Source organism: Carcharodon carcharias, chromosome 5 (genome assembly GCF_017639515.1).
Source record: "Carcharodon carcharias isolate sCarCar2 chromosome 5, sCarCar2.pri, whole genome shotgun sequence".
Lineage (NCBI taxonomy): Eukaryota > Metazoa > Chordata > Chondrichthyes > Lamniformes > Lamnidae > Carcharodon > Carcharodon carcharias.
This window is the reverse complement of record NC_054471.1, coordinates 43,924,948-43,942,968: the sequence shown is the minus strand read 5'-3', so window position 1 is coordinate 43,942,968 and position 18,021 is coordinate 43,924,948. Positions and strand designations below refer to the sequence as shown.

Genomic DNA, 18,021 nt, shown 5'->3' with positions numbered 1-18,021 from the left:
CCGGAGAGAGAGAGGGAGAGGGAGCCGGAGAGAGAGAGGGAGAGGGAGCCCGGAGAGAGAGAGGGGGAGGGGAGCCCGGAGAGAGAGAGGGGAGAGGGAGCCCGGAGAGAGAGAGGGAGAGGGAGCCCGGAGAGAGAGAGGGAGAGGGAGCCGGAGAGAGAGAGGGAGAGGGAGCCCGGAGAGAGAGAGGGAGAGGGAGCCCGGAGAGAGAGGGGAGAGGGAGCCCGGAGAGAGAGAGGGAGTGGGAGCGAGAGAGAGGGAGTGGGAGCGAGAGAGAGGGAGTGGGAGCGAGAGAGAGGGAGTGGGAGCGAGAGAGAGGGAGTGGGAGCGAGAGAGAGGGAGTGGGAGCGAGAGAGAGGGAGTGGGAGCGAGAGAGAGGGAGTGGGGAGCCCGGAGAGAGAGAGGGAGAGGGAGCCCGGAGAGAGAGAGGGAGAGGGAGCCCGGAGAGAGAGAGAGGGAGAGGGAGCCCGGAGAGAGAGAGGGAGAGGGAGCCCGGAGAGAGAGAGGGAGAGGGAGCCCGGAGAGGAGAGGGAGAGGGAGCCCGGAGAGAGAGAGGGAGAGGAGAGGGAGAGGGAGCCCGGAGGAGAGAGGGAGAGGGGGAGGGGGAGGAGAGAGGGAGAGGGAGCCCGGAGAGAGAGAGGGAGAGGGAGCCCGGAGAGAGAGAGGGAGAGGGAGCCGGGAGAGAGAGAGGGAGGAGGGAGCCCGGGAGAGAGAGAGGGAGAGGGAGCCGGAGAGAGAGAGGGAGAGGGAGCCCGGAGAGAGAGAGGGAGAGGGAGCCCGGAGAGAGAGAGGGAGAGGGAGCCCGGAGAGAGAGAGGGAGAGGGAGCCCGGAGAGAGAGAGCCCGGAGAGAGAGCCCGGAGAGAGAGAGGGAGGGAGCCCGGAGAAGGAGAGAGAGAGGGAGAGGGAGCCCGGAAAGAGAGAGAGGGAGAGGGAGCCGGAGAGAGAGAGGGAGAGGGAGCCGGAGAGGAGAGAGGGAGAGGGAGCCCGGAGAGAGAGAGGGAGAGGGAGCCGGAGAGAGAGAGAGGGAGAGGGAGCCCGGAGAGAGAGAGAGGGAGAGGGAGCCCGGAGAGAGAGAGAGGGAGAGGGAGCCCGGAGAGAGAGAGGAGAGGGAGCCGGAGAGGAGAGAGGGAGAGGGAGCCCGGAGAGAGAGAGGGAGAGGGAGCCCGGAGAGAGAGAGGGAGGGGAGCCGGAGAGAGAGAGGGAGAGGGAGCCCGGAGAGAGAGAGGGAGAGGGAGCCCGGAGAGAGAGAGGGAGAGGGAGCCCGGAGAGAGAGAGGGAGAGGGAGCCCGGAGAGAGAGAGGGAGAGGGAGCCGGAGAGAGAGAGGGAGAGGGGAGCCGGAGAGAGAGTGAGAGGGAGAGGGAGCCGGAGAGAGAGAGGGAGAGGGAGCCCGGAGAGAGAGAGGGAGAGGGAGCCCGGAGAGAGAGAGGGAGAGGGAGCCGGAGAGAGAGAGGGAGAGGAGGGAGCCGGAGAGAGAGAGGGAGAGGGAGCCCGGAGAGAGAGAGGGAGAGGGAGCCCGGAGAGAGAGAGAGAGGGAGGGAGCCCGGAGAGAGAGAGGGAGAGGGAGCCCGGAGAGAGAGAGGGAGAGGGAGCCCGGAGAGAGAGAGGAGAGGGAGAGGAGAGGAGGAGAGAGAGAGGGAGGGGAGCCCGGAGGAGAGAGAGGGAGAGGGAGCCCGGAGAGAGAGAGGGAGAGGGAGCCCGGAGAGAGAGAGGGAGAGGGAGCCGGAGAGAGAGAGGGAGAGGGAGCCGGGAGAGAGAGAGGGAGGGAGCCCGGAGAGAGAGAGGGAGAGGGAGCCCGGAGGGAGAGAGAGAGGGAGAGGGAGCCCGGAGAGAGAGAGGGAGAGGGAGCCCGGAGAGAGAGGGGAGAGGGAGCCCGGAGAGAGAGAGGAGAGGGAGCCCGGAGAGAGAGAGGGAGAGGGAGCCCGGACGAGAGAGAGGGAGAGGGAGCCCGGAGAGAGAGAGGGAGAGGGAGCCCGGAGAGAGAGAGGGAGAGGGAGCCCGGAGAGAGAGAGGAGAGGGAGCCCGGAGAGAGAGAGGGAGAGGGAGCCCGGAGAGAGAGAGGGAGAGGGAGCCCGGAGAGAGAGAGGGAGAGGGAGCCGGAGAGAGAGAGGGAGAGGGAGCCCGGAGAGAGAGAGGAGAGGGAGCCCGGAGAGAGAGAGGGAGAGGGAGCCCGAGAGAGAGAGAGGGAGAGGGAGCCCGGAGAGAGAGGGGAGAGGGAGCCCGGAGAGAGAGAGAGGGAGAGGGAGCCCGGAGAGAGAGAGGGGAGAGGGAGCCGGAGAGAGAGGGGGAGAGGGAGCCCGGAGAGAGAGGGGGAGAGGGGAGCCCGGAGAGAGAGGGGAGAGGGAGCGGAGGAGAGAGAGGGAGAGGGAGCCCGGAGAGAGAGAGGGAGAGGGAGCCCGGAGAGAGAGAGGGAGAGGGAGCCCGGAAGAGAGAGAGGGAGAGGGAGCCCGGGAGAGAGAGAGGGAGAGGGAGCCCGGAGAGAGAGGGGAGAGGGAGCCCGGAGAGAGAGAGGGAGAGGGAGCCGGAGAGAGAGAGGAGAGGGAGCCCGGAGAGAGAGAGGGAGAGGGAGCCCGGAGAGAGAGAGGGAGAGGGAGCCCGGAGAGAGGAGAGGGAGAGGGAGCCCGGAGGAGAGAGAGGGAGAGGGAGCCCGGAGAGAGAGAGGGAGAGGGAGCCCGGGAGAGAGAGAGGAGAGGGGAGCCCGGAGAGAGAGAGGGAGAGGGAGCCCGGGAGAGAGAGAGGGAGAGGGAGCCCGGAGAGAGAGAGGGAGAGGGAGCCCGGAGAGAGAGAGGGAGAGGGAGCCCGGAGAGAGAGAGGGAGAGGGAGCCCGGAGAGAGAGAGGGAGAGGGAGAGGGAGCCCGGAGAGAGAGAGGGAGAGGGAGCCCGGAGAGAGAGAGGGAGAGGGAGCCCGGGAGAGAGAGGGGAGAGGGAGCCCGGAGGAGAGAGAGAGGGAGAGGGAGCCCGGAGAGAGAGAGAGGGAGAGGGAGCCGGAGAGAGAGAGGGAGAGGAGCCCGGAGAGAGAGGGAGAGGGAGCCCGAGAGAGAGAGGGAGAGGGAGCCCGGAGAGAGAGAGGGAGGGGAGCCCGGAGAGAGAGAGGGAGAGGGAGCCCGGAGAGAGAGAGGGAGAGGGAGCCGGAGAGAGAGAGGGAGAGGGAGCCCGGAGAGAGAGAGGGAGAGGGAGCCCGGAGAGAGAGAGGGGAGGGAGCCCGGAGAGAGAGAGGGAGAGGGAGCCCGGAGAGAGAGAGGGAGAGGGAGCCCGGGGAGAGAGAGAGGGAGCCCGGGGAGAGAGAGAGGGAGCCCGGAGAGAGAGGGAGCCGGAGAGAGAGAGAGGGAGCCCGGAGAGAGAGAGAGAGGGAGCCCGGGGGAGAGAGAGAGAGGGAGCCCGGGGAGAGAGAGAGGGGAGCCCGGGAGAGAGAGAGAGAGGGGCCCGGAGAGAGGAGAGAGGGAGCCCGGAGAGAGAGAGAGGGAGCCCGGAGGAAGAGAGAGGAGGAGAGCCCGGGAGAGAGAGAGAGAGGGAGCCCGGGGAGAGAGAGAGGGAGCCCGGGGAGAGAGAGAGGGAACCCGGAGAGAGAGAGAGCCCGGAGAGAGAGGGAGGGAGGGAGCCCGGAGAGAGAGAGAGAGGGAGGGAGCCCGGAGAGAGAGAGAGAGGGAGGGAGCCCGGAGAGAGAGAGAGAGGGAGGGAGCCCGGAGAGAGAGAGAGAGAGGGGGAGAGCCCGGAGAGAGAGAGAGAGGGAGGGAGCCCGGGAGAGAGAGAGAGAGGGAGGAGAGCCGGGAGAGAGAGAGAGAGGGAGGGAGCCCGGAGAGAGAGAGAGAGGGAGGGAGCCCGGGAGAGAGAGAGAGAGGGAGGGAGCCCGGAGAGAGAGAGGGAGGGAGGGAGCCCGGAGAGAGAGAGAGAGAGGGAGGGAGCCCGGAGAGAGAGAGAGAGGGAGGAGCCCGGAGAGAGAGAGAGAGGGAGGGAGCCCGGAGAGAGAGAGAGAGGGAGGGAGCCCGGAGAGAGAGAGAGAGGGAGGGAGCCCGGAGAGAGAGAGAGAGGGAGGGAGCCCGGAGAGAGAGAGAGAGGAGGGAGCCCGGGAGAGAGAGAGAGAGGGAGGGAGCCCGGAGAGGAGAGAGAGGGAGGGAGCCCGGAGGAGAGGAGAGAGGGGAGGGAGCCCGGAGAGAGAGAGAGAGGGAGGGAGCCCGGAGAGAGAGAGAGAGGGAGGAGCCGGAGAGAGAGAGAGAGGGAGGGAGCCCCGGAGAGAGAGAGAGAGGGAGGAGCCCGGAGAGAGAGAGAGAGGGAGGGAGCCCGGAGAGAGAGAGAGAGGGAGGGAGCCCGGAGAGAGAGAGAGAGGGAGGGAGCCCGGAGAGAGAGAAAGAGGGAGCCCGGAGAGAGAGAGAGAGGGAGGGAGCCCGGAGAGAGAGAGAGAAAGAGGGAGCCCGGAGAGAGAGAGAGAGGGAGGGAGCGGGAGAGAGAGAGAGAGAGGGAGGGAGCGGGAGAGAGAGAGAGAGGGAGGGAGCGGGAGAGAGAGAGAGAGAGGGAGGGAGCGGGAGAGAGAGAGAGAGGGAGGGAGCGGGAGAGAGAGAGAGAGAGGGAGGGAGCGCGGAGGAGAGAGAGAGAGAGAGAGGGAGCGCGAGAGAGAGAGAGAGAGGGAGCCCGGAGAGAGAGAGGAGCCCGGAGAGAGGGGAGGGAGCCGGAGAGAGAGAGAGGGAGCCCGGAGAGAGAGAGGGAGAGCCGAAGAGAGAGAGAGAGGGGAGCCCGGGGAGAGAGAGAGGGAACCGGAGAGAGAGGAGCCCGGAGAGAGAGAGAGGGAGCCCGGAGAGAGAGAGAGAGGGAGCCCGGAGAGAGAGAGAGAGGGAGCCCGGAGAGAGAGAGAGAGGGAGCCCGGGGAGAGAGAGAGGGAACCCGGAGAGAGAGAGAGCCCGGAGAGAGAGAGAGAGGGAGCCCGGAGAGAGAGAGAGAGGGAGCCCGGAGAGAGAGAGAGAGGGAGCCCGGAGAGAGAGAGGGAGCCCGGAGAGAGAGAGAGAGGGGGAGCCCGAGAGAGAGAGGGGAGCCCGGAGAGAGGAGAGAGGAGCCCGGGGGAGAGAGAGGGGAGCCGGGGAGGAGAGAGAGAGAGGGAACCCGGAGAGAGAGAGAGCCCGGAGAGAGAGAGAGGGAGCCCGGAGAGAGAGAGAGAGGGAGCCCGGAGAGAGAGAGAGAGGGAGCCCGGAGAGAGAGAGAGAGAGAGGGAGCCCGGAGAGAGAGAGAGAGGGAGCCCGGAGAGAGAGAGAGAGAGGGAGCCCGGAGAGAGAGAGAGAGAGGGAGCCCAGAGAGAGAGAGAGAGAGGGGAGCCGGAGAGAGAGAGAGAGGGAGCCCGGGGAGAGAGAGAGGGAGCCCGGGGAGAGAGAGAGGGAGCCCGGGGAGAGAGAGAGGGAGCCCGGGGAGAGAGAGAGGGAACCCGGAGAGAGAGAGAGAGAGGGAGCCCGGAGAGAGAGAGAGAGAGGGAGCCCGGAGAGAGAGAGAGAGAGAGGGAGCCGGGAGAGAGAGAGAGAGAGGGAGCCCGGAGAGAGAGAGGAGCCGGAGAGAGAGAGAGAGGGAGCCCGGAAGAGAGAGAGAGGGAGCCCGAGAGAGAGAGAGAGAGGGAGCCCGGAGAGAGAGAGAGGGAGCCCGGAGAGAGAGAGAGGGAGCCCGGAGAGAGAGAGAGAGAGGGAGCCCGGAGAGAGAGAGAGGGAGCCCGGAGAGAGAGAGAGAGAGGGAGCCCGGAGAGAGAGAGGGAGCCCGGAGAGAGAGAGAGGGAACCCGGAGAGAGAGAGAGCCCGGAGAGAGAGAGAGGGAGCCCGGAGAGAGAGAGAGAGGGAGCCCGGAGAGAGAGAGAGAGGGAGCCCGGAGAGAGAGAGAGAGAGAGGGAGCCCGGAGAGAGAGAGAGAGGGAGCCCGGAGAGAGAGAGAGAGAGGGAGCCCGGAGAGTGAGAGAGAGAGAGGGAGCCAGGAGAGAGAGAGAGAGGGAGCCCGGGGAGAGAGAGAGGGAGCCCGGAGAGAGAGAGAGAGGGAGCCCGGGGAGAGAGAGAGGGAGCCCGGGGAGAGAGAGAGGGAACCCGGAGAGAGAGAGAGAGAGGGAGCCCGGAGAGAGAGAGAGAGAGGGAGCCCGGAGAGAGAGAGAGAGAGGGAGCCCGGAGAGAGAGAGAGAGAGGGAGCCCGGAGAGAGAGAGAGAGAGGGAGCCCGGAGAGAGAGAGAGCCCGGAGAGAGAGAGAGAGGGAGCCCGGAGAGAGAGAGAGAGGGAGCCCGGAGAGAGAGAGAGAGGGAGCCCGGAGAGAGAGAGGGAGCCCGGAGAGAGAGAGAGAGGGAGCCCGGAGAGAGAGAGAGGGAGCCCGGAGAGAGAGAGAGGGAGCCCGGGGAGAGAGAGAGGGAGCCCGGGGAGAGAGAGAGGGAACCCGGAGAGAGAGAGAGCCCGGAGAGAGAGAGAGGGAGCCCGGAGAGAGAGAGAGAGGGAGCCCGGAGAGAGAGAGAGAGAGGGAGCCCGGAGAGAGAGAGAGAGGGAGCCCGGAGAGAGAGAGAGAGGGAGCCCGGAGAGAGAGAGAGAGAGGGAGCCCGGAGAGAGAGAGAGAGAGGGAGCCCAGAGAGAGAGAGAGAGAGGGAGCCCAGAGAGAGAGAGAGAGAGGGAGCCCGGAGAGAGAGAGAGAGGGAGCCCGGGGAGAGAGAGAGGGAGCCCGGGAGAGAGAGAAGGGAGCCCGGGAGAGAGAGAGGGAACCGGGAGAGAGAGAGAGAGAGGGAGCCCGGAGAGAGAGAGAGAGAGAGGGAGCCCGGAGAGAGAGAGAGAGAGGGAGCCCGGAGAGAGAGAGAGAGAGGGAGCCCGGAGAGAGAGAGAGAGAGAGAGGGAGCCCGGGGAGAGAGAGAGAGAGAGGGAGCCCGGGGAGAGAGAGAGAGAGAGAGAGGGAGCCCGGAGAGAGAGAGAGAGAGGGAGCCCGGAGAGAGAGAGAGAGGGAGCCCGGAGAGAGAGAGAGAGGGAGCCCGGAGAGAGAGAGGGAGAGAGGGAGCCCGGAGAGAGAGAGGGAGCCCGGAGAGGGAGAGGGAGCCCGGAGAGGGAGAGGGAGCCCGGAGAGGGAGAGGGAGAGGGAGCCCGGAGAGGGAGAGGGAGAGAGGGAGCCGGAGAGGGAGAGGGAGAGGGAGCCCGGAGAGAGAGAGGGAGCCCGGAGAGAGAGAGAGAGAGGGAGCCCAGAGAGAGAGAGAGAGAGGGAGCCCGGAGAGAGAGAGAGAGGGAGCCCGGGGAGAGAGAGAGGGAGCCCGGGGAGAGAGAGAGGGAGCCCGGGGAGAGAGAGAGGGAGCCCAGGGAGAGAGAGAGGGAGCCCGGGGAGAGAGAGAGGAACCCGGAGAGAGAGAGAGAGAGGGAGCCCGGAGAGAGAGAGAGAGAGGGAGCCCGGAGAGAGAGAGAGAGAGGGAGCCCGGAGAGAGAGAGAGAGGGAGCCCGGAGAGAGAGAGAGAGAGGGAGCCCGGAGAGAGAGAGAGAGAGAGAGAGAGGGAGCCCGGGGAGAGAGAGAGAGAGAGGGAGCCCGGGGAGAGAGAGAGAGAGAGGGAGCCCGGAGAGAGAGAGAGAGAGGGAGCCCGGAGAGAGAGAGAGAGAGGGAGCCCGGAGAGAGAGAGAGAGGGAGCCCGGAGAGAGAGAGGGAGAGAGGGAGCCCGGAGAGAGAGAGGGAGCCCGGAGAGGGAGAGGGAGCCCGGAGAGGGAGAGGGAGCCCGGAGAGGGAGAGGGAGAGGGAGCCCGGAGAGGGAGAGGGAGAGAGGGAGCCCGGAGAGGGAGAGGGAGAGGGAGCCCGGAGAGAGAGAGGGAGAGAGGGAGCCCGGAGAGAGAGAGGGAGCCCGGAGAGAGAGAGGGAGCCCGGAGAGGGAGAGGGAGCCCGGAGAGGGAGAGGGAGAGGGAGCCCGGAGAGGGAGAGGGAGCCCGGAGAGGGAGAGGGAGCCCGAAGAGAGAGAGAGAGGGAGCCCGAAGAGAGAGAGAGAGGGAGCCCGAAGAGAGAGAGAGAGAGGGAGCCCGAAGAGAGAGAGAGAGGGAGCCCGAAGAGAGAGAGAGAGAGGGAGCCCGAAGAGAGAGAGAGAGGGAGCCCGAAGAGAGAGAGAGAGAAGGAGCCCGAAGAGAGGGAGAGAGGGAGCCCGGAGAGAGAGGGAGGGAGGGAGCCCGGAGAGAGAGAGAGAGGGAGGGAGCCCGGAGAGAGAGAGAGAGGGAGGGAGCCCGGAGAGAGAGAGAGAGGGAGGGAGCCCGGAGAGAGAGAGAGAGGGAGGGAGCCCGGAGAGAGAGAGAGAGGGAGGGAGCCCGGAGAGAGAGAGAGAGGGAGGGAGCCCGGAGAGAGAGAGAGAGGGAGGGAGCCCGGAGAGAGAGAGAGAGGGAGGGAGCCCGGAGAGAGAGAGAGAGGGAGGAGCCCGGAGAGAGAGAGAGAGGGAGGGAGCCCGGAGAGAGAGAGAGAGGGAGGGAGCCCGGAGAGAGAGGAGAGAGGTTGGGAGCCCGGAGAGAGAGAGAGAGGGAGGGAGCCCGGAGAGAGAGAGAGAGGGAGGGAGCCCGGAGAGAGAGAGAGAGGGAGGGAGCCCGGAGAGAGAGAGAGAGGGAGGGAGCCCGGAGAGAGAGAGAGAGAGAGAGGGAGGGAGCCCGGAGAGAGAGAGAGAGGGAGGGAGCCCGGAGAGGAGAGAGAGAGGAGGGAGCCCCGGAGAGAGAGAGAGAGGGAGGGAGCCCGGAGAGAGAGAGAGAGGGAGGGAGCCCGAGAGAGAGAGAGAGGGAGGGAGGCCCGGAGAGAGAGAGAGAGGGAGGGAGCCCGGAGAGAGAGAGAGAGGGAGGGAGCCCGGAGAGAGAGAGAGAGGGAGGGAGCCCGGAGAGAGAGAGAGAGGGAGGGAGCCCGGAGAGAGAGAAAGAGGGAGCCCGGAGAGAGAGAGAGAGAGGGAGCCCGGAGAGAGAGAGGGAGCCCGGAGAGAGAGAGGGAGCCCGGAGAGAGAGAGGGAGCCCGGAGAGAGAGAGGGAGCCCGGAGAGAGAGAGGGAGAGCCCGAAGAGAGAGAGAGAGCCCGGAGAGAGAGAGGGAGCCCGGAGAGGGAGAGGGAGCCCGGAGAGGGAGAGGGAGAGGGAGCCCGGAGAGGGAGAGGGAGCCCGAAGAGAGAGAGAGAGGGAGCCCGAAGAGAGAGAGAGAGGGAGCCCGAAGAGAGAGAGAGAGAGGGAGCCCGAAGAGAGAGAGAGAGGGAGCCCGAAGAGAGAGAGAGAGGGAGCCCGAAGAGAGAGAGAGAGAGGGAGCCCGAAGAGAGGGAGAGAGGGAGCCCGGAGAGAGAGGGAGGGAGGGAGCCCGGAGAGAGAGAGAGGGAGGGAGCCCGGAGAGAGAGAGAGAGGGAGGGAGCCCGGAGAGAGAGAGAGAGGGAGGGAGCCCGGAGAGAGAGAGAGAGGGAGGGAGCCCGGAGAGAGAGAGAGAGGGAGGGAGCCCGGAGAGAGAGAGAGAGGGAGGGAGCCCGGAGAGAGAGAGAGAGGGAGGGAGCCCGGAGAGAGAGAGAGAGGGAGGGAGCCCGGAGAGAGAGAGAGAGGGAGGGAGCCCGGAGAGAGAGAGAGAGGGAGGGAGCCCGGAGAGAGAGAGAGAGGGAGGGAGCCCGGAGAGAGAGAGAGAGGGAGGGAGCCCGGAGAGAGAGAGAGAGGGAGGGAGCCCGGAGAGAGAGAGAGAGGGAGGGAGCCCGGAGAGAGAGAGAGAGGGAGGGAGCCCGGAGAGAGAGAGAGAGGGAGGGAGCCCTGAGAGAGAGAGAGAGGGAGGGAGCCCGGAGAGAGAGAGAGAGGGAGGGAGCCCGGAGAGAGAGAGAGAGGGAGGGAGCCCGGAGAGAGAGAGAGAGGGAGGGAGCCCGGAGAGAGAGAGAGAGGGAGGGAGCCCGGAGAGAGAGAGAGAGGGAGGGAGCCCGGAGAGAGAGAGAAAGAGGGAGCCCGGAGAGGGAGAGAGAGAGGGAGCCCGGAGAGAGGGAGGGAGCCCGGAGAGAGAGAGGGAGCCCGGAGAGAGAGAGGGAGAGCCCGAAGAGAGAGAGAGAGGGAGCCCGGAGAGAGAGGGAGAGGGAGCCCGGAGAGAGAGAGGGAGAGGGAGCCCGGAGAGAGAGAGAGAGGGAGGGAGCCCGGAGAGAGAGAGAGAGGGAGGGAGCCCGGAGAGAGAGAGAAAGAGGGAGCCCGGAGAGGGAGAGAGAGAGGGAGCCCGGAGAGAGAGAGGGAGCCCGGAGAGAGAGAGGGAGCCCGGAGAGAGAGAGGGAGAGCCCGAAGAGAGAGAGAGAGGGAGCCCGGAGAGAGAGGGAGAGGGAGCCCGGAGAGAGAGAGGGAGAGGGAGCCCGGAGAGAGAGAGGGAGAGGGAGCCCGGAGAGAGAGAGGGAGAGGGAGCCCGGAGAGAGAGAGGGAGAGGGAGCCCGGAGAGAGAGAGGGAGAGGGAGCCCGGAGAGAGAGAGGGAGAGGGAGCCCGGAGAGAGAGAGGGAGAGGGAGCCCGGAGAGAGAGAGGGAGAGGGAGCCCGGAGAGAGAGAGGGAGAGGGAGCCCGGAGAGAGAGAGGGAGAGGGAGCCCGGAGAGAGAGAGGGAGAGGGAGCCCGGAGAGAGAGAGGGAGAGGGAGCCCGGAGAGAGAGAGGGAGAGGGAGCCCGGAGAGAGAGAGGGAGAGGGAGCCCGGAGAGAGAGAGGGAGAGGGAGCCCGGAGAGAGAGAGGGAGAGGGAGCCCGGAGAGAGAGAGGGAGAGGGAGCCCGGAGAGAGAGAGGGAGAGGGAGCCCGGAGAGAGAGAGGGAGAGGGAGCCCGGAGAGAGAGAGGGAGAGGGAGCCCGGAGAGAGAGAGGGAGAGGGAGCCCGGAGAGAGAGAGGGAGAGGGAGCCCGGAGAGAGAGAGGGAGAGGGAGCCCGGAGAGAGAGAGGGAGAGGGAGCCCGGAGAGAGAGAGGGAGAGGGAGCCCGGAGAGAGAGAGGGAGAGGGAGCCCGGAGAGAGAGAGGGAGAGGGAGCCCGGAGAGAGAGAGGGAGAGGGAGCCCGGAGAGAGAGAGGGAGAGGGAGCCCGGAGAGAGAGAGGGAGAGGGAGCCCGGAGAGAGAGAGGGAGAGGGAGCCCGGAGAGAGAGAGGGAGAGGGAGCCCGGAGAGAGAGAGGGAGAGGGAGCCCGGAGAGAGAGAGGGAGAGGGAGCCCGGAGAGAGAGAGGGAGAGGGAGCCCGGAGAGAGAGAGGGAGAGGGAGCCCGGAGAGAGAGAGGGAGAGGGAGCCCGGAGAGAGAGAGGGAGAGGGAGCCCGGAGAGAGAGAGGGAGAGGGAGCCCGGAGAGAGAGAGGGAGAGGGAGCCCGGAGAGAGAGAGGGAGAGGGAGCCCGGAGAGAGAGAGGGAGAGGGAGCCCGGAGAGAGAGAGGGAGAGGGAGCCCGGAGAGAGAGAGGGAGAGGGAGCCCGGAGAGAGAGAGGGAGAGGGAGCCCGGAGAGAGAGAGGGAGAGGGAGCCCGGAGAGAGAGAGGGAGAGGGAGCCCGGAGAGAGAGAGGGAGAGGGAGCCCGGAGAGAGAGAGGGAGAGGGAGCCCGGAGAGAGAGAGGGAGAGGGAGCCCGGAGAGAGAGAGGGAGCCCGGAGAGAGAGAGGGAGAGGGAGCCCGGAGAGAGAGAGGGAGAGGGAGCCCGGAGAGAGAGAGGGAGAGGGAGCCCGGAGAGAGAGAGGGAGAGGGAGCCCGGAGAGAGAGAGGGAGAGGGAGCCCGGAGAGAGAGAGGGAGAGGGAGCCCGGAGAGAGAGAGGGAGAGGGAGCCCGGAGAGAGAGAGGGAGAGGGAGCCCGGAGAGAGAGAGGGAGAGGGAGCCCGGAGAGAGAGAGGGAGAGGGAGCCCGGAGAGAGAGAGGGAGAGGGAGCCCGGAGAGAGAGAGGGAGAGGGAGCCCGGAGAGAGAGAGGGAGAGGGAGCCCGGAGAGAGAGAGGGAGAGGGAGCCCGGAGAGTGAGAGGGAGCGGGAGCCCGGAGAGAGAGAGGGAGAGGGAGCCCGGAGAGAGAGAGGGAGAGGGAGCCCGGAGAGAGAGAGGGAGAGGGAGCCCGGAGAGAGAGAGGGAGAGGGAGCCCGGAGAGAGAGAGGGAGAGGGAGCCCGGAGAGAGAGAGGGAGCCCGGAGAGAGAGAGAGAGGGAGCCCGGAGAGAGAGAGGGAGTGGGAGCCCGGAGAGAGAGAGGGAGAGGGAGCCCGGAGAGAGAGAGAGGGAGAGGGAGCCCGGACAGGGAGAGGGAGCCCGGAGAGGGAGAGGGAGCCCGGAGAGGGAGAGGGAGCCCGGAGAGGGAGAGGGAGCCCGGAGAGAGAGAGGGAGCCCGGAGAGAGAGAGGGAGCCCGGAGAGAGAGAGGGAGAGGGAGCCCGGAGAGAGAGAGGGAGAGGGAGCCCGGAGAGAGAGAGGGAGAGGGAGCCCGGAGAGAGAGAGGGAGAGGGAGCCCGGAGAGAGAGAGGGAGAGGGAGCCCGGAGAGAGAGAGGGAGAGGGAGCCCGGAGAGAGAGAGGGAGAGGGAGCCCGGAGAGAGAGAGGGAGAGGGAGCCCGGAGAGAGAGAGGGAGAGGGAGCCCGGAGAGAGAGAGGGAGAGGGAGCCCGGAGAGAGAGAGGGAGAGGGAGCCCGGAGAGAGAGAGGGAGAGGGAGCCCGGAGAGAGAGAGGGAGAGGGAGCCCGGAGAGAGAGAGGAGAGGGAGCCCGGAGAGAGAGAGGGAGAGGGAGCCCGGAGAGAGAGAGGGAGAGGGAGCCCGGAGAGAGAGAGGGAGAGGGAGCCCGGAGAGAGAGAGGGAGAGGGAGCCCGGAGAGAGAGAGGGAGAGGGAGCCCGGAGAGAGAGAGGGAGAGGGAGCCCGGAGAGAGAGAGGGAGAGGGAGCCCGGAGAGAGAGAGGGAGAGGGAGCCCGGAGAGAGAGAGGGAGAGGGAGCCCGGAGAGAGAGAGGGAGAGGGAGCCCGGAGAGAGAGAGGGAGAGGGAGCCCGGAGAGAGAGAGGGAGAGGGAGCCCGGAGAGAGAGAGGGAGAGGGAGCCCGGAGAGAGAGAGGGAGAGGGAGCCCGGAGAGAGAGAGGGAGAGGGAGCCCGGAGAGAGAGAGGGAGAGGGAGCCCGGAGAGAGAGAGGGAGAGGGAGCCCGGAGAGAGAGAGGGAGAGGGAGCCCGGAGAGAGAGAGGGAGAGGGAGCCCGGAGAGAGAGAGGGAGAGGGAGCCCGGAGAGAGAGAGGGAGAGGGAGCCCGGAGAGAGAGAGGGAGAGGGAGCCCGGAGAGAGAGAGGGAGAGGGAGCCCGGAGAGAGAGAGGGAGAGGGAGCCCGGAGAGAGAGAGGGAGAGGGAGCCCGGAGAGAGAGAGGGAGAGGGAGCCCGGAGAGAGAGAGGGAGAGGGAGCCCGGAGAGAGAGAGGGAGAGGGAGCCCGGAGAGAGAGAGGGAGAGGGAGCCCGGAGAGAGAGAGGGAGAGGGAGCCCGGAGAGAGAGAGGGAGAGGGAGCCCGGAGAGAGAGAGGGAGAGGGAGCCCGGAGAGAGAGAGGGAGAGGGAGCCCGGAGAGAGAGAGGGAGAGGGAGCCCGGAGAGAGAGAGGGAGAGGGAGCCCGGAGAGAGAGAGGGAGAGGGAGCCCGGAGAGAGAGAGGGAGAGGGAGCCCGGAGAGAGAGAGGGAGAGGGAGCCCGGAGAGAGAGAGGGAGAGGGAGCCCGGAGAGAGAGAGGGAGCCCGGAGAGAGAGAGAGAGAGAGAGGGAGCCCGGAGAGAGAGAGGGAGAGAGAGGGAGCCCGGAGAGAGAGAGGGAGAGAGTGGGAGCCCGGAGAGAGAGAGGGAGAGGGAGCCCGGAGAGAGAGAGAGGGAGAGGGAGCCCGGACAGGGAGAGGGAGCCCGGAGAGGGAGAGGGAGCCCGGAGAGAGAGAGGGAGCCCGGAGAGAGAGAGGGAGCCCGGAGAGAGAGAGGGAGCCCGGAGCGAGAGAGGGAGCCCGGAGAGAGAGAGGGGTAGCCCGGAGAGAGAGAGGGGTAGCCCGGAGAGAGAGAGAGAGGGGTAGCCCGGAGAGGGAGAGGGAGCCCGGAGAGGGAGAGGGAGCCCGGAGAGAGAGAGGGAGCCCGGAGGGAGAGAGGGAGCCCGGAGGGAGAGAGGGAGCCTGGAGAGAGAGAGGGAGAGGGAGCCCGGAGAGAGGGGGAGAGCGAGAGAGATCCCAGAGAGAGGGGAGAGAGAGAGAGGGCCTGGAGAGTGGGGGGAAAGAGAGAGGAGACGGAGAGAGGGGGAGAGAGAGAGAGAGCCCGGAGAGAGAGAGAGGGCCCGGAGAAAGAGAGAGAGAGAGAGCCCGGAGAGAGGGGGAGAGAGAGCCCGGAGAGAGGGGGAGAGAGAGCCCAGAGAGAGAGATAGAGAGCCAGGAGATAGGGGGGGAGAGTGAGAGAGAGAGAGGGGGGAGAGAGAGAGGTCCTGGAGAGTGGGGGTAAAGAGAGAGGAGACGGAGAGAGAGAGAGAGGCCGGAGGGAGAGAGACGGAGAGAGGGGGGGCAGAGAGAGAGAGCCCGGAGAGAGGGGGAGAGAGAGAGAGCCCGGTGAGAGGGGGGGAGAGAGAGAGAGCCCGGTGAGAGGGGGGGAGAGAGAGAGCCCCGTGAGAGGGGGGAGAGAGAGAGCCCCGTGAGAGGGGGGAGAGAGAGAGCCCCGTGAGAGGGGGGAGAGAGAGAGCCCCGTGAGAGGGGGGAGAGAGAGAGCCCAGTGAGAGGGGGGAGAGAGAGAGAGAGCCCAGTGAGAGGGGGGAGAGAGAGAGAGAGCCCGGAGAGATGGGGAGCGAGAGAGCCCAGATAGAGGGGGGAGAGAGAGCCCAGTGAGAGGGGGGAAAGAGAGAGAGAGAGCCCGGAGAGTGGGGGGAAAGAGAGAGAGCCCAGAGAGAGTGGGGAGAGAGAGAGAGCCCGGAGAGAGGGGTGGAGAGAGAGAGAGCCCGGCGAGATGGTGAGAGAGAGAGACCGGAGAGATGGGGAGAGAGAGAGCCCGGAGAGATGGGGAGAGAGAGAGCCCGGTGAGAGGGGGGAGAGAGAGCCCAGAGAGAGGGGGGAGAGAGAGACAGAGCCCGGTGAGAGGCGGGGAGAGAGAGAGAGAGAGAGCCCAGTGAGAGGGGGGGAAGAGAGAGACCGAGCCCGGTGAGAGGGGGGGAGAGAGAGAGCCCGGGGTGAGGGGGAGAGAGAGAGAGAGAGCCCGGAAAGAGGGGGAGAGAGAGAGAGCCTGGTGAGAGGGGGGGTAGAGAGAGAGAGAGAGCCCGGAGAGAGGGGAAAGTGAGAGAGCCCGGTGAGATGGGGGGAGAGAGAGAGAGCCCGTAGAGAGGGGGAGAGAGAGAGCCCGTAGAGAGGGGGAGAGAGAGAGAGCCCGTAGAGAGGGGGAGAGAGAGAGCCCGGTGAGAGCGGGAGGGAGAGAGAGCCCGGTGAGAGGGGGAGAGAGAGAGAGCCCGGTGAGAGGGGGAGAGAGAGAGAGCCTGGAGAGAGGGGGAGAGAGAGAGAATCCGGTGAAAGGGGGAGAGAGAGAGAGAGCCTGGAGAGAGGGGGAGAGAGATAGAGCCCGGTGAGAAGGGGAGAGAGAGGGCCCGGTGAGAGGGGGAGAGAGAGAGAGAGAGCCCGGGGAGAGGCGGGGAGAGAGAGCCCGGAGAGAGGGAGAGAGCCCAAAGAATAGGGTTTTGGGGAAGGGGTGCATTCACTTGGTCACATGTCGGTTTGAAGGAGTGTTTTAAAGAAGAATGAGCTGGCGAGATGTAGGGAGTGTTTCCCAGAACTTAGGGCTGAGACAGCTGAAGGCATCACATGGGGAAAACGTGTTTCACATAGCAAGTGTTTAAGGATTGGATGGACTGCCTGAGAGTGTGGTCGAGGCTGTTCAATCGAGGCATTCAAGAGGGCATGAGACCGTGACCTGGAAAGGAAGCGTGTGCCGGGTAATGGGGCGAAGACGGGAGGATGGCACTTGGTGAGTTGCTCATTCAGAGAGCTGGTGCAGCCACAATGGGCAGAATGGCCTCCTCCTGGGCCATAAGAATCCTGCGTTTTAATGGCAGGGAGGTTGAAATTGGGAATGCTAAAGAGATCAGAATTAGAGGAACGCAGATATCTCAGATGGCTGAGAGGCTGGAGGAGATTACAGAGCAAGGGAGAGGCAAGGTCATATCGAGGGATTTGAAAAGAAGGATGTGAAATTTAAAATCAACACATTGCTTGACCAGGACCAATGTAGATTAATAACTCGAGTTGCATTGTGTAATTTTCTGCATTTCCATTGAAAACAAACATTGAGAGAGAAAGAAATAGCTTACTCAGGAGGTCAAGGATAGCATTAGAGTAAAAGGGGAGGCTTGTAAGGTTGTAAGACATAGTTGAAAGCCTTTGGATTCGGAGTATTTTAGAAACCAGTAAAGGGCCACCTGATAAGGATATAGAATAAAGATAAACCAGGTCAGAATATAAAAGCAGATTGTAAAAGCTTTTGGAAGTATATAAAAAGGCAAAGAGTAGCTAAAGTAAGCTTTAGTCTTTTCAAGGCAGAGACAGGAGAAATTATAATGGGGAATGAGGAAATGGCAGAGATATTTAACAAATATTTTTCAGACTTCACAAGTTACGTACCAGAAATCGAGGTTAACTGAGGGACTAATTAGAGCGAATAGATTAAGGTAATGATATCAGCAGAGAAGAAGCATTGGAGAAAGTCGAGGACTAAAATGCGACAAATCTCCAGGAGTCAATGGCCTGCATCGTAGGGTTCTAAAAGAGATAGCTGTGGAGATAGTCAATGTGCTGGCTATGATTTTCCAATTCCCTTGATTCTGGAACGCTCCCAGCAGATTGGAAATGAGCAAATGTAACTCCACTATTGAAGAAAGTAGGGGGAGAGAAAATGGGGAGCTACAGACCATTTAACCTGACATCAGCCATTGACAAAATGCTGGAATCATCATTAAGGAAACAATGCACTTAGAAAAGCAGCATATGATTAAAACAGTCAACAAGGTTTTACGACAGGGAAATCCTGTTTGACAATTTGACAGTTTTTTTTTTCATTTGATTGCAGGATGTGGGTGTCGCTGGCTGGACCAGCATTTATTGTCCATTCCTAGTTGCCCTTGAGAAGGTGGTAGTGAGCTGCCTTCTTGAACCGCTACAGTCCCTGTAGTGTAGGTCCATCCACAGGGCTGTTAAGAAGGGAGTTCCAGGATTTTGATCCAGTGACAGTGAAGGAACAGCAATATATTTCCAAGTCAGGATGGTGAATGACTTGGAGGGGAACTTCCAGGTGGTATTCCCATCTATCTGCTGCTGTTGTCCTCCTAGATGTTAGCGGTCGTGGGTTGAAAGGTGCTGTCTAAGGAGGCTTGGTGAATTCCTGCAGTGCATCTTGTAGCTAGTACACACTGCTGCCACTGTGCATCGGTGGTGGAGGGAGTGAATTGTTTATGGATGGGGTGCCAATCAAGCAGGCTGTTTTTTTCTGGATGCTGTCTAGTTCCTTGAGTGCTGCTGGAGCTGCAATCATCCAGGCATGTGGGGAGTATTCCATCACACTCCTGACTTGTGCCTTGTAGATGGTGGACAGGCTTTGGGGAGCCAGGAATTGAGTTACTCGTCACAGGATTTCTAGCCTCTGACCTGCTCTTGTAGCCACAGTATTTATATGGCTAGTCCAGTTCAGTTTCTGGTCAATGGTAATCCCAGGAATGTTAGTGGGGAATTTAGCGATGGTAATGCGATTGAATGTCATTGGGTGAGTATTATGACATAGCCGATGGTAAAGGCTGAGTTGTTCAAATCCCAGAGAGAAACTTGAAAAAACTGTCTTTACCCATTTTTGCAATTTGTATGTTTCGAGATGCAAGCTTTGAATTCAGTAGTCATAAGACCAGCGAGCCTCAAGGTTTTTTTATAAAATTAAATTAAACATTTACTAATACAAGAAAGATTGTAAGCACATACATACGCCTACAAAATTACTATTATAATAACTACAAAAATCTCTTCTAATTAATCTGACTCTTCAGTTACACCCCAGTTAAGGCAACAGTAAATCACATAGATTTAAACAGACCCTGGACAGTTGCATTCAAAATGAGTTTCTTTCAGCTCTGGGTCCTTGCAGACAGCAGCCTTTTAAAAATTCATTCACAGGATGTGGGC

The 18,021-nt window shown here is 63.5% G+C and overlaps 1 protein-coding gene across 1 annotated transcript in view; it reads left to right on the top strand.

Moving 5' to 3' along the window:
* Positions 1-15,710: 15,710 nt before the first annotated feature.
* The window catches only part of rpf2 (ribosome production factor 2 homolog), a 28,368-nt gene continuing 26,057 nt past the window's right edge, over positions 15,711-18,021 (top strand). Inside the window, exon 1 of the mRNA XM_041188522.1 lies at positions 15,711-15,823. Within this exon, the coding sequence (XP_041044456.1) occupies positions 15,795-15,823 (29 nt within the window). The 5' untranslated portion in view covers positions 15,711-15,794. The remainder of the gene's footprint in view (positions 15,824-18,021) is intronic.